This window comes from Mustelus asterias, chromosome 25 (genome assembly GCF_964213995.1).
Source record: "Mustelus asterias chromosome 25, sMusAst1.hap1.1, whole genome shotgun sequence".
NCBI lineage: Eukaryota > Metazoa > Chordata > Chondrichthyes > Carcharhiniformes > Triakidae > Mustelus > Mustelus asterias.
The window spans coordinates 41,141,787-41,159,211 of record NC_135825.1 but is presented as its reverse complement, the minus strand read 5'-3'; the positions used below and the strand labels follow the sequence as shown (position 1 = coordinate 41,159,211).

Genomic DNA, 17,425 nt, shown 5'->3' with positions numbered 1-17,425 from the left:
AACTGCTGTTCTCTGCTTCCTGTCACGAAGCCAATTCCATATCGATGGAAATAATGTAAGAGCATTTTGGCTCTAAATTTGCTCACACTCCTGTTGTGTGGCACCAAATCAAAAGCACTCCATCAACCCTCTCAGTAACCTCTTCATAAACGTAAGCAGTTTAGTTAAACATGATTTTCAATTAAGAGGTTCATACTGATTTCCTTTAATTAGCTCACATTTGTCCAGGTGATTATTAATATTGTTTCTACCGGCTTGCTATACTCGCTGTCGCCCTTACAGGTCAGTGAGCTATTCAGAACACACTAGTCACACGACAGTGAACCAATCAGATTGTGGGTAGTAAGGTGTTAATGTCCATGTGTTTATATTAATTTGTGTGGGTGAAAGTATGTTTTACTGTGTGTATGTTAATGTACACACATTGATGCACAAGTGCATTAATGTATGTATGTTAATGTACATGCATTTAATGTACATTTCTGTTAATGTGAGTTTGTTGTTATATCCGGACTAGAACCTCAAGGTATATTATGAAACCAAACTAGACCCCAATAATTTTTCTACTTTGGCATGAATGTGAGGAAAGGATGCTTTACTCCAGGAGTAATTCCACTGACAAATTAGGGATTTTGAATCAAAACAAGCTTTATTCATAACACAGTTTAAGTATAACTCTAACAAAATGAAGCAGCTGAAATTTTAAGTTGAACAATCTTTAAATGAAAAGAAACAACTCTAATATCTAACTTATCACTATTTCAGTTCCAAATAAGCAACATTCTTCTGAGATTTAAAACTCACTTTAAATATAGTTGGCAACCCATAAATATACTTGCTATAATAACTGTAGACAGCCTTGGAGTTTTCAGAGAGATATAGGAGGTGATTCTCCCATTCTAACCCATTAATGTTTTGGTGGGTTGGAATGGGAGACAGCATGTTTCGTGGGATTCACGCATGCGTTCCCGACGCATGCATCTCCCCCACTGTGAGAAAGCAGGCGTGGTCGGGACCACGCTGGAATCCAGCGGGAAGACCAGGTAAGCCATTTTCATCTTATTTTTAATGTGATTTAAATGTGATTATTGGGCTCGGGACTGAATTCTCCGGGCCTGATAGCATCTCCCACCCCGCCAGGAGTATTTCACTCTGGCGGGCTTTAGAGTAGCTCCCTACTTTCTGGGAACTAGCAGGAGACCCCATTGGAGTGAAGTATGGTCAATCAGAGCCCCCAGGACTTCGGTGGGGGGGGAGGGCATGGGCACTCTGGCAGTGCCAGTCTGTGACCCCTGGCACTGCCCGAGGAGCAAAGTGCCCATGCCCATGGGGGCACAGGCTGGCGATCAAGCTGGCCAGCTAAGTGCAGGCTGACAAATCTGCCACTGCGCATGCGCAAAGTTCCGGAATGGTCAGGCGCTGGTGTGAATAGGCCCCGCCCCTGAGCTTTTAATGATATTCACGATTGTGACCTCTGCATTGCAGAGTGTGGGAGATTCGAGTCTGAACTCCCACTGAAAAAACAATCGTGATTTACACCATTCTTCCTGCCAACTCAGCACTTACAATTGTTTTGGGAGAATCGCCCCATAGAGTTTTTCAGAAGCCTGCACTATTTCCCTAACTTCAACCAGAACAGCCAAACTCCAGCAAAAGCCCATTTCTCTCTCTGCCTCAGATTCAAGACTGTACATTAACCACAACATCACATGACCCTGTCAATCACTCTACTCTGAAATTCCAGGAGAACTTAAGTAAACAAAAGTCAATTAACTCTATTTAACATAACCTCTTGTCAGGTTGAAATGATTAATTATTCTGCTTCCCCATCACCTGACCTGTATTCCTCCCAGATATTCTGACTACCTGTAGAGAAAAGTTGAACTTTAAAACACTCGATAAAAACACAATATACATGCATATATTTGCACACTTCCATCACGTTGTTAATGTACATATGTCTTAATGTGTGCATACATTCATGTACATGTGTTAACAAATGATTATTTTTCCTAGGTGGAAGAGAGGCAATTCACAGTTTCCCAATGCAGCCAACCAATCCACCCAACGTGTCTCCTGGAGCATACACTTCGTATCAAACAGCTCCTGCCTATGGCGTTGCAGGTAACTTATAATTAATGTAAGCAGTGAACTCCCACCCTTTCACATAGTTAAAACTTACTATTTCCCTGTTCTGATCAAACATCATCAATGAGAAACATTAACTGTGTTCCTCTTCTCACAGATGGCTCCAGACCTGCTAAGCATTTCCAACATTTTCTGTTGGTACTTCAGATTCCCAGCACCTGCAGTATAGTGCTTCTGTGTTTGAGTGAAGCACGTTGAGTCTAACATTACACAAGTAACACCCAGACTGAGAATGAGAAGAGTCACACAGTGGCTATCTCCCTGCAATGGTCCAATATTGTACTTTCATTGGAATGATAACCTTGACAAACAGAATACAGATGTGAATGCAGGCACAGAGAATCCCATTTGCTGAGTTGTGCAGCAAGCACTGTGAAACATTTTGTTTGGATTACCCGAGCTCATTTCATTTTACTTCCAATTCAACTTGGTTCAGTCTAATGTAAAAACAAAATACTGCTCCCTATGCTGGAAATCTGAAATACAAACTGAAAATGTGAGAACATGTCTGGCAGCATCTGTAGAAAGAGAGACAGGGTTAATATTTCAGGTTGTGATTTTTCATCAGAACTGGGAAATGAATCAGAGAATCTGTACCAAGAGGCCATTTAACCCATCGAGTCTGCACCGACAACAATCCCACCCAGGTCCTATCCCTGTAACCCCACATATTTACCCTGAATCTCCCTGACACTAAGAGGCAATGTAGCATGGCCAATCCACCTCACCTGCACATCTTTGGACTGTGGGAGGAAACCGAGCACTCGGAGGAAACCCACGCAGACACGGGGAGAATGTGTAATCTTCAGACAGACAGTGACCCAAGGCTGGAATTGAACCTGGGACCTTGGCGCTGTGAGGCAGCAGTGTCAACCACTGTGCCAGCATGCCAGTGATAGAGATATAATAAGTTTATAGTATATGAAAGGATGGGGAGACCTATGACAGGATGGAAGACAGGACAAATTGGCTGCCAGGAACGGGAAATGTTTAGTGAAGGTGTGAATCCAGATTGAGGAAAAGCTGCAACTGAAAAGAAACAGGAGAGAAAACTAAAAAAAAGCAAAGGAAAAGAAAACAAAACTGGAGTAATGGTGATAGTCTGATATTGTGAACCTCAATCAATGTTGAGTCAGGAATGCTGGAAAGTGCCAAAATAAAAGTGATCTTTCCTCCCCGCTGCGCTGGAAAATAGAGCGGGAGCTGAAAAATCGAATTTGTCCCCAGCATCAGGCGGTTTGGGATCCTCCCAGATAGTTTTTCCCGGCGCATTGCTCCCAAAATAGGCGTGACGTCAATTTCCATGTATTTGAATAAGTTAACATATCATTACGAGTTTGGCATGGCCCTTTGCCTCCCTCCTGTAATTTTCCCCCTCCCTGGCGTGACGTCACAGCTGGTTTATAAAACCGGGCCAGGCACAGCAGTAGCGAAGGTGAGTGAGGAGGTAAATTCCATTGAGCGGCAGCCCCCGTGGTGCAGGGGGTGGGAGTTCTCAGGCACTGTGGAGTTGCTGGGTGAGGTAGGTGGCTTGCATGGGTGCTGGAGTTTTGGAGGGCCCGTGTCACTCCAGGGGTCTGTAGGACAGGGGTCGCTGCTGGCTGCAGGCTCATGATGCATTGCCCCTGGCTGCAGAGAGACCCCTGAGAGGGGCCAAGTGAGGTCCACCACCAACCCCACGAATCGCGACCTGCTTCCCTGTTGTCTGCTGGACAGGCTCTGTCGCCAACTCCAGACCTTACATTCCATGGCTCAATAACAGCAGGTCTGGCAGGTGCTGCCCTAAGCAAGGGAGCTCACCAGGTGTTAACACAGCCCCTCACTCTGCATGGACTCTGCTGTGCTGCCCTCGATGGGATCCCACCTTGTGATAGTCGCGAGGGTTCCCCTGCCCATGTTGCTGAACTGCCTGGAAGGCAATGCAGTAGTAACACCCATGTCTATGCCTCAAGGGTCCGCAGTGGGCACCCCTGCACATGCTCCCCCTGCCTGCCATGGCAACAGTAGGTAGCCTGTTCAGGTGATGCATGGCACCGGGGATGGTGTCGGGTTGCCAGCGTCCACACATGGGGGCACTGGACCCTGGGAGCTGTTGCCACCCTCCCCACCTGTCCACCTGTCGGACCCCAATGGGTCCGATTGACATCGCACCTGGGTGATGGGTCTGGGTTTGCTATGGTGGCAAGTTACAGGTCCAGGAAGGAGAATGATGACGACTTGCTATGAGGCACACCATGATGTTACGCTGGTGTCACACAAGCCTGACTCCTACCTGTTCTCCAGCGAGGAGGCAATTGAAGCCCCCCTTGGTAGTCAGGGGCAAGGCCAGGCAGTGTCCATGGGGCAGTGCTAGCCTGGCACGCTGGCAATGCCAAGGGTGTGGGGCCTGATGGGAGGAGGGCCTGAGGGGGAGCCTGATGGGGCTGGGCCTGAGGGAGGGGGCAAGGGCTGAGGGGGATGGAGCTGGAGTTTGGCGAAAGGGAATGAATGGGGAACTCTGCAGGGAAGGGGGCTGATCGGTGAGGGCAGCGATTAGGGGTGGGGGAGCAATCGACCCCACTCCCGATCTTTAGGAATCTCCCATGTTCGCTCTCTCTCTTTATGAAATCTCCCACGTCCACTCATTCTTCTTGTTGTCTCCATCATTCTCATGCTCTTCATGGACTCTCCTGCTATGGGTGGAATTTTACGAGATTGTCCAGCTGGCGTGAAAACGGGAGAGTTGCTGTGTTTTTTGGGTGAGTTTTGTGCCCAATCTTATGCACTCAGTCTTTGAAAATATGGGCTGGACCATTTCTAACCGCTTGAGGCAGCAGGCGGGGCCTAACTCACCAGACAGTCAGCAGCTCAACCAGAGCCACAAACAATACATGCACAGGAAAAGCACAAAAAACACAGCTTTCCAGATGGAACCCCCCCCAAACCCTTGGGCCAGATACAGCCTCTCCTCTCTCCCCCCCCCACAGACATCAAGAACCTCCCTCAACATTACTAACCCCCTTACACCGCCCCCCCCCCCCCCCCCCCCCCCCGGAACCCTCTTGTACATGCCCCCCTCATCACCTCCCCAGGCCCCGATGGCTGACTAACATGACCCTCTCTCTCCCCTGCCCCCGATCATCACAGAGGCATAAATCCCATCCCCACTCCATCAGCATGCCTGCAAGTACTGGCTTGGCTTCCCCTCCAAGGAGAAACAAGGGGTAACAAGGAAACTGCATTAAACTCACTGGAATGCTCTAACAGGTGCCTGACTCGCTCAAACTGCCTGCAGCTGATCTGCCCGAACAAGGGAGAGCTCCTAAAAACCTCAAGGATGGCCAGACAGGCAGGCAGGCAGTGCAGGAAGAAATGGCCTCCAGGAAGACAGCTCCCCATTTTTCAGATGCTGAGCTGGCCAGGTTGCTGGAGGCAAGGCGGGACGTCATCCCAGAGGAAGGGATGGAGACGCAACCTGGCAGGCAGTGGCAGCATGAGTTAGTGCCAGGGCACTGGCCAGGAGAACCGGGAAGCAGTGCCGCAAAAAATTGAATGACCTAATCCGGGCAGCAAGGGTAAGTGTTTAACATCATCTAGCATCTTCCCCCTAAATGACCCCCAGATCCCCTCACCCCCCGACACCCTGCATGCTTTCAGTCTCTGACTCCCAAGCACCTCCCTTCTCCGCCGCCACCCCCCCCCCCAAGAGTGCCACAACCCTTGCCCTCTGAGGGCCACCCCCGAAACCTGCAGGACTCGTGCCATCAGATTTGACCGGACTCCTTCTGCCCCACAGGAGAATACCCATAATCGCTGGGAGGGGGTGGTGTGCCTGAGATCCGGGTCTTCATCCCCTTTGAGGAGGGCATGTGGACCATTAGCGACAGCGTGGTTGTGCTGGAGCATAGAAGTGAGCACCTGTCAATCCTCCACTCGTTGGCGATATCTGAAGTAATTTGCATGCAGCCCAGATTCCTCTCCCTCTCCCTTAACCTTGTGTCCTGTGTCGCAGGAAGGGACCCCACGCACCCAGGCCATCTGGCATCGTGGCCCCCACTGCTGCTCCCACCCATCCTGCCCCTAACAGCTCAGAAGAATCTCGGAGGAAGTGGATGAAGGGACTTCCGAGGCTGGCACCAATTTTGCGTCAGCTTCCACCTCGCAACTCACCATCCCAGAGACTCACATCGGAGGGTCAAGATAGTGGTGAGGCATCTGGGTCACTCTCTGGTGCGCACGACTCATCTGCTGGCTCGGGTGGAGGACGGAACATCTGAGGCCTCTGGCGAGCGGGGGCCTGCCGGAGATGAGGACTCAGCTGGCCCCCGGCTGCATGCTGAGCCTCTGCGATCAGTTCTCCCTCAGCTGCTGGAGATGCAGCAACAGAGCCAGGGGGCTGACAACAACACTGGACTGACTGCGAGATTGTTGGGAGGAGTCCCAAAGCTTTCAGGTGAACCACTGTCTTCAGTGGTTCCCAGGCCAACACTGCAAGGGTGGTGCCTGCGGTGGAAAGCCAGGGGCAGGGAATCCTCATCATGAGTGGCAGGTCCCAAGCAATGGCCGAGTCACAGCGGGTCACAGCTCAGGGACTGAACAGGTTTCTGGAGGTTCTGTGGTCCGTGGTTGAGAGGCTTGAAAGCTTGCAGGAAATCCAGCGGGACAGCGCTGAGGCACACCGTGCTACGGCAGCAGTCTTTGAGAACGTGGCCCAGTCACAGAGGGTCGTGGCTGAGGGGCTGCAGAGTGTGGCCAGTCTCAGAGGGCACTTATGCTGCCATTGACAGATGGCCCTCGACTCAGGGCCATCGCAGAGGGCTCGACCACCAGGGGTAGGACGCAGGTGCTCCTCCAGGACTGGCAGGGCCAGATGATGCTGGAGCTTCTGGAGCTCACTGCAGAGGCATCGCCATCCTATGGAGTGACCCAGGGGCCCACAGGAACCCCAAGGGAGAAGGAAGGCTTGGGCCCATGCCGGGGCCTTCCACCCAGTAGACTGCAGCTGTGGCTACACCTTCTGACTCCCCCCTTCCTGACACTGAGGCATCTCAGGGGCAGTGGGATGAAGACAGTGGCAGGGCCCTGAAGGTCCAGGCCCTCCAGAGGATGATCGCCAAAGGGCGCAGTCGGCAATATGCAGTGGGTAAGCACTATTATTGGCAGCAATACATGTTATTTCAGCACCCACCTGTGTCTAACTTGTCTCTAATTAGCCTCTAGCAGGAACGTACTTACCCTGACTACTTACCCTGATGGTTGCCGAAGTGACGGGGAGGCCTCTCAGCGCACTGCAACTGGGAAACCAAGGCATTCAAATAATCCACTGGCTACAGCGGGTGACATGCATTGGCAGCGGCTTACAGCATCTGCCGTGGCAGTCCCAGAAACCACGAGAGACTCCACCCCCCCCCCTCCCCCCCCCCCCCCCCCCCCCCCCCTTACTAAGGGTGTTTCCTGCTCCCTTATCCACCACCCAGGTGTGGGCCATGGTGCCAGCGTGCATGCGGAGCTACAGTAGGAGTCAGACTAGTTTGCACCAGGGCATCATCGCAATGGTGCATAGCGAGTCGCCATCACCCTTCTGCCTGCCACAGAAACTCACCAACACAGCGTACCCAGACCCACCATTCTGGTGTTACAATGCTGCAGGAGATTGTAGATCTCCCCAGGGGGACGGGGTGTTGGAACCCACGTGCGGCAACACAGGCCCCAAGTGTACAAAGTGCGTGGTGATCAAGGCCTCTCTCGCCGCCCTTGCATGCCTGATCCTTGCTGCCGCCAGCCCTCCAGGGCTTGGATGGTGTTGCTCATCATCGTCATCCTCCTCTTTTTCCTCCTCCTCCTCCTCCTGCAGGGCGGCCTCCTCCCCAGTGACGCCCGGCTGTTTGGCCTCCACGTCCTCCTCCTCCTACCCCAAAAGGTCTACTCGCTGCTGAGCCGGGTTATGTCGGGCACAGCACACCACTACAATGCAGGATGATATCAGGAGCGATATTGAAGGCCCCCAGCAACACACACTCCCCATACCCCCTCACAGCCCCCCAGCAACACACACTCCCCATACCCCCTCACAGCCCCCCAGCAACACACACTCCCCATACCCCCTCACAGCCCCCCAGCAACACACACTCCCCATACCCCCTCACAGCCCCCCCAGCAACACACACTCCCCATACCCCCTCACAGCCCCCCCAGCAACACACACTCCCCATACCCCTCCTCCCCTACAGCCCCCCCCAGCAACACACACTCCCCATACCCCTCCTCCCCTACAGCCCCCCCAGCAACACACACTCCCCATACCCCTTCTCCCCTACAGCCCCCCCAGCAACACACACTCCCCATACCCCTCCTCCCCTACAGCCTCCCCAGCAACACGCACTCCCCATACCCCCTCACAGCCTCCCCAGCAACACGCACTCCCCATACCCCCTCACAGCCTCCCCAGCAACACACACTCCCCATACCCCTCCTCCCCTACAGCCCCCCAGCAACACACACTCCCCATACTCCTCCTCCCCTACAGCCCCCCCAGCAACACACACTCCCCATACTCCTCCTCCCCTACAGCCCCCCCAGCAACACACACTCCCCATACCCCTCCTCCCCTACAGCCCCCCCAGCAACACACACTCCCCATACCCCTCCTCCCCTACAGCCTCCCCAGCAACACACACTCCCCATACCCCCTCATAGCCCCCCAGCAACACGCACTCCCCATACTCCCTCACAGCCCCCCCCCAGCAACACTCACTCCCCATACCCCCCCCCCCCCCGAGTCCTCCAGCAACACGTACTCCCCATACCCTCCCACAGACCCACAGAGCACACACTCCCCAAACCCCCCCCACACACACCCAGCGACACACAATCCCCATACCCTCCACAGACCCCAAGCAAAACACACTCGCTATACCTCGGCACACCCAGCAACACACACTCCCCAAACCCCCCAACAGATCCCCAGCAACACACACTCCCCAAACCCCCCCACAGATCCCCAGCAACACACACTCCCCAAACCCCCCCACAGCCCCCTAGCAGCACACACTTCCCAAACCCCTGTCCACACACACCCAGCGACACACATACCCCATTCCGTCCCCCACAGACACAGCAACACTCCCCATACCCCCCAGACCCCCATCAACACACACTCCCCATACCCCCCACAGACCCCAAGCAACACGCATTCCCTATACCCCCTGACACACCCAGCAACACACACTCCTCATACACCCCCCACAGACCCCCAGCAACACTCTCTCCCCATACCCCCCACAGCCCCCCAGCTCCCTCCACAGCCCTCCAGCAAAGCACACTCTCCATACCCCCCCAAAAAATACACACTCCCCAAACCCTCCCCACAGACCCTCAGCAACACATTCACCCCATTCCCCACCCATACACCCAGTGACACACACTCCCCACCGCCCCCCCCGACAGACCCCCAGCAACACACACTCCCCATACCCCCCACAAACCACGAACAACACACACTCCCCATAACCCCCCACAGAACCCCAGCAACACACACTCCCCATATCCCCCCAAAACCTCCAGCAACACACACTCCCCATACCCTCTCCACAGACCCCCAGCAACACAGACTCCCCATAGCCCCCACACACCCCAGCAACACACACTTCCCATGCCCCCCCACAGACCCCCCCAGCAACACACCCTGCCCATATACACCACAGACCCTGGCAACACATATACCCGATCCCCCCGCAGACCCACAGCAACGCACACTCCCTAAACCCCCCCCACCACACACCCCAGCGGATAGCGAAGAGCATTGTTGGGCAATACAGCAGGATATAGATAGGCTGGAAAATTGGGCGGAGAGGTGGCAGATGGAGTTTAATCCGGATAAATGCGAAGTGATGCATTTTGGAAGAAATAATGTAGGGAGGAGTTATACAATAAATGGCAGAGTCATCAGGAGTATAGAAACACAGAGGGACCTAGGTGTGCAAGTCCACAAATCCTTGAAGGTGGCAACACAGGTGGAGAAGGTGGTGAAGAAGGCATATGGTATGCTTGCCTTTATAGGACGGGGTATAGAGTATAAAAGCTGGAGTCTGATGATGCAGCTGTACAGAACGCTGGTTAGGCCACATTTGGAGTACTGCGTCCAGTTCTGGTCGCCGCACTACCAGAAGGACGTGGAGGCATTGGAGAGAGTGCAGAGAAGGTTTACCAGGATGTTGCCTGGTATGGAGGGTCTTAGCTATGAGGAGAGATTGGGTAGACTGGGGTTGTTCTCCTTGGAAAGACGGAGAATGAGGGGAGATCTAATAGAGGTATACAAGATTATGAAGGGTATAGATAGGGTGAACAGTGGGAAGCTTTTTCCCAGGTCGGAGGTGACGATCACGAGGGGTCACGGGCTCAAGGTGAGAGGGGCGAAGTATAACTCAGACATCAGAGGGACGTTTTTTACACAGAAGGTGGTGGGGGCCTGGAATGCGCTGCCAAGTAGGGTGGTGGAGGCAGACACGCTGACATCGTTTAAGACTTACCTGGATAGTCACATGAGCAGCCTGGGAATGGAGGGATACAAACGATTGGTCTAGCTGGACCAAGGAGCGGCACAGGCTTGGAGGGCTGTACTGTTCTTTGTTCTTTGTTCTTTGGCACGCACTCCTCACACAACCCCATACCCCCCCCAGCAACACAAACTCCCGATAACCACCCAGCAACAAACACTCCCCACACAGCCCCAAAGACCCCCAGCAACATACAGTTTACATTCCCCTCACAGACCCCCAGCAACGCACACTCCCCAAACCCCCTCACAGCCCACTGGCAACGCACACTCCCCATATCCCCCCACAGACCCAGCAACACACACATTCCATACACCCCCCCACAGACCCTCAGCAGCACACACTCTCCATACCCTTCCCCCCCCGTCCCCCCAGCAACACGCACTCCCCATATCCCCCCAGAGACACACTCTCCATACCCTTCCCCACACCCCCCCTCAGCAACACGCACTCCCCATACCTCCCCCAGAGACCCCCAGCAACACACATTCCCCAAACCCCCCCACTGACCCCCAGCAACACTCTCGCCATATCCCCCTCCACATTCCCCCCCCAAGCAACAGACCCCCACCCCCCCAGTAACACACACTTCCCATGTCCCCTCCACACACACCCAGTGACACACACTGACCCCCAGCGAAAAACATTCCCCATAACCCCCCCAAGCCCCCAGCAACACGCACTCCCCATACCCCCCCCCACGTACCCAGCAACACGCACTCTCCATACCTCCCCACACGTACCCAGCAACACGGACTCTCCATACCTCCCCACACATACCCAGCAACACGCACTCTCCATACCCTCCCACAGAGCCCCAGCAACACATACTCCCCATACCCCCCCACAGACCTGCCAGCAACACACACTCCCCATTCCCCCCCCAGTAACACATGCTCCCCATACCCCCCACAGACCCCCAGTAATACACACTCCCCATACCCCCCCACAGACCCCCAGTAACAAACACAGCCCATATCCCCCCCACAGACCGCCAGCAACACACACTCCCTATACCCCCCACAGATGCCCAGTAACACACACTCCCCATACCCCCACAGCCCCCCAGTAACACATGCTCCCCGTACCCCCCACAGACCCCCAGTAATACACACTCCCTATACCCCCCCACAGACCCCCAGTAATACACACTCCCCATACCCCCCACAGCCCCCCAGTAACACATGCTCCCCATACCCCCCACAGACTCCCAGCAACACACACACCCCATAACCCCACACAAACCACTGGCAACACACACTCCCTATACCCCCCCACAGCCCCCCAGTAACATCCACTCCCCATTTTCCCCCACAGATCCCCAGCAACACACACACCCCATAACCCCACACAAACCCCTGGCAGCACACACTCCCCATACTCCCCCACAGACCCCAGAATAGCAATACAACCCCCCCATTCCCCCCCCCCTCCCCCCTTGCAAACACATCCAGAACCCATGCTTTTGTGGCCACAGATAGTGCTGTTTGACAAGTCGTGAGGCTCCTGCACTGCCGCTTCAGAGAGCTTCCAGCCCATCGCCCACCAGCAACAGTTTTTTGCTGCCTGCACTACGCCGCAGAGTCAGCGCTCTGACCCGAGGTCAGCACTCTGAGCCGGGTCCGTTCTTAGAGTCCGAGGTTGGACCCCGCGAACAACACGGAGCAGTTTGAACACAGAGACTTACCTCCTCGCTCTCCCTCACTGCTCAAGTGCATGAATCTGAATTTTATACATGAGGTGTTTCCTGAGTGATCCGGCTGCAGCGAGTGAGGTGGTTCAGCCAGGTGAGCTGGGACGATTGAGAGTGAAGCTCACTAAGGACATTGTGATGAATGAAAATAAAATGCAAATTGATGTTTCGCCCGTTTTGGGTGGGCTTTCGATCACACCAATTTTTTTATTGCTAAAATGGAAATGGGCACGAAAATGGGTGCCATTCCTGCTAGTCGCATCATGCCCAATTTTGCAACATTTTCCCACCGCAAAATGGACACGATGAGGTAAAATTCCGCCCAATCTCTCCGCAAGATTGCAGAGTGAGTGCTGCTCCCTCAGAAGTGGGATCTCTGTTCTGTTACAATGATGTTCTGTCTATCCCTCAAATGGGCACAAGTCATCTCATCGCACCACTGTGGAAACAGCCACGTTTGTATCCCTGGTGTCCTGGCTAATATTTATACCTGAATCAACAGCGGAACAGCAGATGATGTGGTCCTTATCACATTGCTATTTGAAGGAGCTGTCTGTTGCAAATTGGTTGCTGTGTTTGCTCAATTATAAATGTGACTACACTTCAACAATTCTCCTTTGGCTCTAAAGCACTTTGGGACGTTTTGATGTTGTGAATGGTGCTCTAGAAATACATGTATTTTTTAAATGATACTTTTATTCATAAATATTTGTTTTCTTAGGTGCACAAGGAATGTTTCCCAACTACCCAATCCAGGCAGGCTATCCAGCCTATATGCCTCCTGCATCACATGCCCCATACACATCAGCACCAGCCTACAATGCTGCTCGTAAGTTCTCATTATTAATACAGTAAGTTCTCTCAGAGCTGTAAACTAGACTAAACACATGTAGGGTTAGTAACTTATAATGCCTGGTCAGGAACCTTTTGTTTGAGTAGAGTTGACAAGGGGGAGCCAGTTGATATGGTATATTTGGACTTTCAGAAAGCGTTTGACAAAGTCCTGCAGAAGAAATTATCGTGCAAGATGAAAGCACATGGGACTGGGGGAAGCGTACTGGGATGGGTAGAAAACTGGTTGGCAGAGAGGAAACAAAGGGCCCAATTCCTCCATCCTGATGCGCATGTTTTTTAGCGCGTCGGGTTGGGAGATGCGTGTGTCAGCCATTTCGCGGGAACGCATGCGTGTCCCCCACAGCCGGAGAGAAGGCGCAGTTGGGACCATGCTGGAAACTGGCGGGAAGACAAACTAAGTGATTTAAATCTATTTTTAATCTATTTTAAATGCCATTATTGGGCCCAGCTCTGAATCCTTTGAGCCTGATAGCATCTCCCACCCCGCCGGAGTGAAATATTCCCCACGTTTGGGCAACTAGCGGGAGACCCGTTGGAGCGAAGGGGGGGCAATGGGGCCCCCCAAGGGATCAGGCAGCGGGGGGGATGCCCCATGGGCACCTTGGCAGTGCCAGTCTGTGCCCCTGGCACTGCCCAAGGGCAAAGTGCTCAAGCCCAGGGAGACCTTAGCACTGCCCACCAGGCATCGGGCCGTGCCAAGGGGGCAGGGCCTAGTGGGTGGGGCTTAGAGGCGATTGGTGGGGGTGGGGGGTCCTTCTGCCACTGCATGGCGATCAAAGAATAAAGAACAAAGAACACTACAGCTCAGGAACAGGCCCTTCGGCCCTCCAAGCCTGTACCGATCATGTGTTCCTAACTAGACCATCCGTTTGTATCCCTCTATTCCCAATCTGTTCATGCCGGTCAGCTTAACGTCTGTAGTAGGGAAAATGCTGGAATCCATTATTAAAGAGGAGATAGCAGGGCATCTGGATAGAAATGGTTCGATCAATCAGACGCAGCATGGATTCATGAGGGGAAAGTCGTGCTTGACGAACATGTTGGATTTTTATGAAGATGTGACGAGGGCGGTTGATGGAGGAGAACCGGTGGATGCGGTGTTTTTGGATTTCCAAAAGGCGTTTGATAAGGTGCCCCATAAAAGGCTGCTGAAGAAGATTAGGGCACACGGAGTTGGGGGTAGTGTGTTAAAGTGGATTGGGGACTGGCTATCCGACAGGAAGCAAAGAGTCGGAATAAATGGGTGTTTTTCCGGTTGGAGGAAGGTAACTAGTGGCGTGCCGCAGGGATCGGTACTCGGGCCGCAACTGTTTACCATTTATATAGATGATCTGGAGGAGGGGACGGAGTGTAGGGTAACGAAGTTTGCAGACGACACAAAGATAAGTGGAAAAGTGAATCGTGTGGAGGACGGAGAAGATCTGCAGAGAGATTTGGACAGGCTGAGTGAGTGGGCGAGGATATGGCAAATGGAGTATAACGTTGAGAAATGCGAGGTTATACACTTTGGAGGAAATAATAACAAATGGGATTACTATCTCAATGGAAACAAATTAAAACATGCTACCGTGCAAAGGGACCTGGGGGTCCTTGTGCATGAGACGCAAAAGCCCAGTCTGCAGGTACAACAGGTGATCAAGAAGGCAAATGGGATGTTGGCCTATATTGCGAGGGGGATAGAATATAAAAGCAGGGATGTCTTGATGCACCTGTACAGGGCATTGGTGAGGCCGCAGCTGGAATACTGTGTGCAGTATTGGTCCCCTTATATGAGGAAGGATATATTGGCATTGGAGGGAGTGCAGAGAAGGTTCACCAGGTTGATACCGGAGATGAGGGGTTTGGATTATGAGGAGAGGCTGAGGAGATTGGGTTTGTACTCGTTGGAGTTTAGAAGGATGAGGGGGGATCTTATGGAGACTTATAAGATAATGCGGGGGCTGGATAGGGTGGAGGCGGAGAGATTCTTTCCACTTAGTAAGGAAGTTAAAACTAGAGGACACAGCCTCAAAATAAAGGGGGGTCGGTTTAAGACAGAGTTGAGGAGGAACTTCTTCTCCCAGAGGGTGGTGAATCTCTGGAATTCTCTGCCCACTGAGGTGGTGGAGGCTACCTCGCTGAATATGTTTAAAGCGCGGATGGATGGATTCCTGAGCGGTAAGGGAATTAAGGGTTATGGGGATCAGGCGGGTAAGTGGTACTGATCCACGTCAGATCAGCCATGATCTTATTGAATGGCGGGGCAGGCTCGAGGGGCTAGATGGCCTACTCCTGCTCCTATTTCTTATGTTCTTATGTTCTTATGTGGCTATCTAGATAAGTCTTAAATGATCCTAGCGTGTCTGCCTCACCCACCTTGCTTGGTAGTGCATTCCAGACCCCCACCACCCTCTGTGTAAAATATGTCCCTCGCTTTTCTGTATTGAACCTTGCCCCCCTTACCTTGAACTTGTGACCCCTTGTGTTGTCATTTCTGACCTGGGAAAAAGCTTCCAACTGTTCACCCTACCTATGCCGTTCATAATTTTATAAACTTCTATTAGGTCACCTGTCAACCTCCGTCTTTCCAGGGAGAACAACCCTAGTTTACTCAATCTCTCCTCCTAGCTAATACCCTCCATACCAGGCAAAATCCTGGTAAACCTTTTCTGCACTCTCTCCACAGCTTCCACGTCCTTCTGGTAGTGCGGCGACCAGAACTGGACGCAGTATTCCAAATGTGGCCTAACCAAAGTTCTATATAACTGCAACATCATATGCCAGCTTTTATACTCTATGCCCCGTCCAATAAAGGCAAGCATGCCTTATGCCTTCTTCACCACCTTTTCCACCTGTGCTGCCACCTTTAAGGGTCTGTGGACTTGCACACCCAGATCCCTCTATGTGTCTATACTCCTGATGGTTCTGCCATTTATTGTACAGCTCCCCCCTGCATTAGTTCTACCAAAATGCATCACTTCGCATTTATCTGGATTAAATTCCATCTGCCATTTCTCCACCCAATGTTCCAGCCTATCTATATCCTGCTGTATTCTCTGACAATGTTCATCACTATCTGCAACTCCAGCAATCTTTGTGTTATCCGCAAACTTACTATTCAGACCAGCTACATCTTCTTCCAAATCATTTATATGTATCACAAACAGCAGAGGTCCCAGTACAGAGTCCTGCGGAACACCACTAGTCACAGACCTCCAATCAGAAAAAGACCCCTCCACTGCTACCCTCTGTCTTCTATGGCCAAGCCAGTTCTGTACCCAACTAGCTCGTTCACCTTTGATCCCGAGAGATTTAACCTTTTGCACCAGCCTGCCATGAGGGACCTTGTCAAATGCTTTACTAAAATCCATGTAGATGACAATCATTTCTGTCACCTCCTAAAAAAACTCAACCAAATCTGAGAGGCATGACCTCCCTCGTACAAAACCATGTTGTCTATCGCTAATGAGATTATTCAGTTCAGATTGGTCAGGGCTGGAGGGAGGCCAGCGATCAAGCGGGCTGGGGGGTGTACGCCTCCCTGGAAGGTGGGGAGGTTTGCCGTGGGGTGGGGGGGGGGGTTGGGGGGGGGGAGGCGGTGGCGGGGGGGGGAGACGGTGGTGGGGGGAGGCGTCGTCACTTCTGGGGGGGGGTGCTGGAGATTGGGCCCCTCCAGGACAGGGGAGGGGTGGGGGGGGAGGGGGGTGGGGGAGGGTATTGGGGCTGACCCAGGAATGGCCGAGGGGGGCCGCGATATTGGGCTGTCGGGGGGAGTATAGGGGCAGCACTGCTGGGGTCCCAGGCTGGCCAGCAAATGGGAGGCTGACACAACCTGGCCATGCGCAGAGTTCTGGAACGGTCAGACTCTGGCGTGAATAGGCCCCGCCCTTGAACTTTTAATGATATTCACGATTGTGATCATGTCTGAACTCCCACTGAAAAAACAATCGTGATTTATACCAGTTTTCCCGCTAATTCAGCGGGATTTTTCTGGTAGAATCGGGCCCAAAGAGCAGGAATTAATAGGTCCTTTTCAAATTGGCAGGCAGTAACTCATGGGGTGCCAGAGGGATCGGTGCTGGGACCCCAGCTATGCACAATTTATATTAATGATTTGTAAATGTTAAAGTTTATTTATTCGTCACAAGTAGGCTTACATTCACACTGCAATGAAGTTACTGTGAAAATCCCCTAGTCGCCACACTCTGCCGCCTGT

The 17,425-nt window shown here is 52.7% G+C and overlaps 1 protein-coding gene across 4 annotated transcripts in view; it reads left to right on the top strand.

Moving 5' to 3' along the window:
• The window catches only part of shisa4 (shisa family member 4), an 85,868-nt gene that overhangs the window by 65,113 nt on the left and 3,330 nt on the right, over positions 1–17,425 (top strand). For 3 of the 4 annotated variants that reach the window (XM_078242359.1, XM_078242360.1, XM_078242361.1), the window contains exons 4-5: positions 2,017–2,124; positions 13,097–13,204. In XM_078242359.1, coding sequence (XP_078098485.1) covers positions 2,017–2,124; positions 13,097–13,204 — 216 coding nt within the window. The remainder of the gene's footprint in view (positions 1–2,016; positions 2,125–13,096; positions 13,205–17,425) is intronic. The other variant, XM_078242362.1, reaches the window with a different exon arrangement.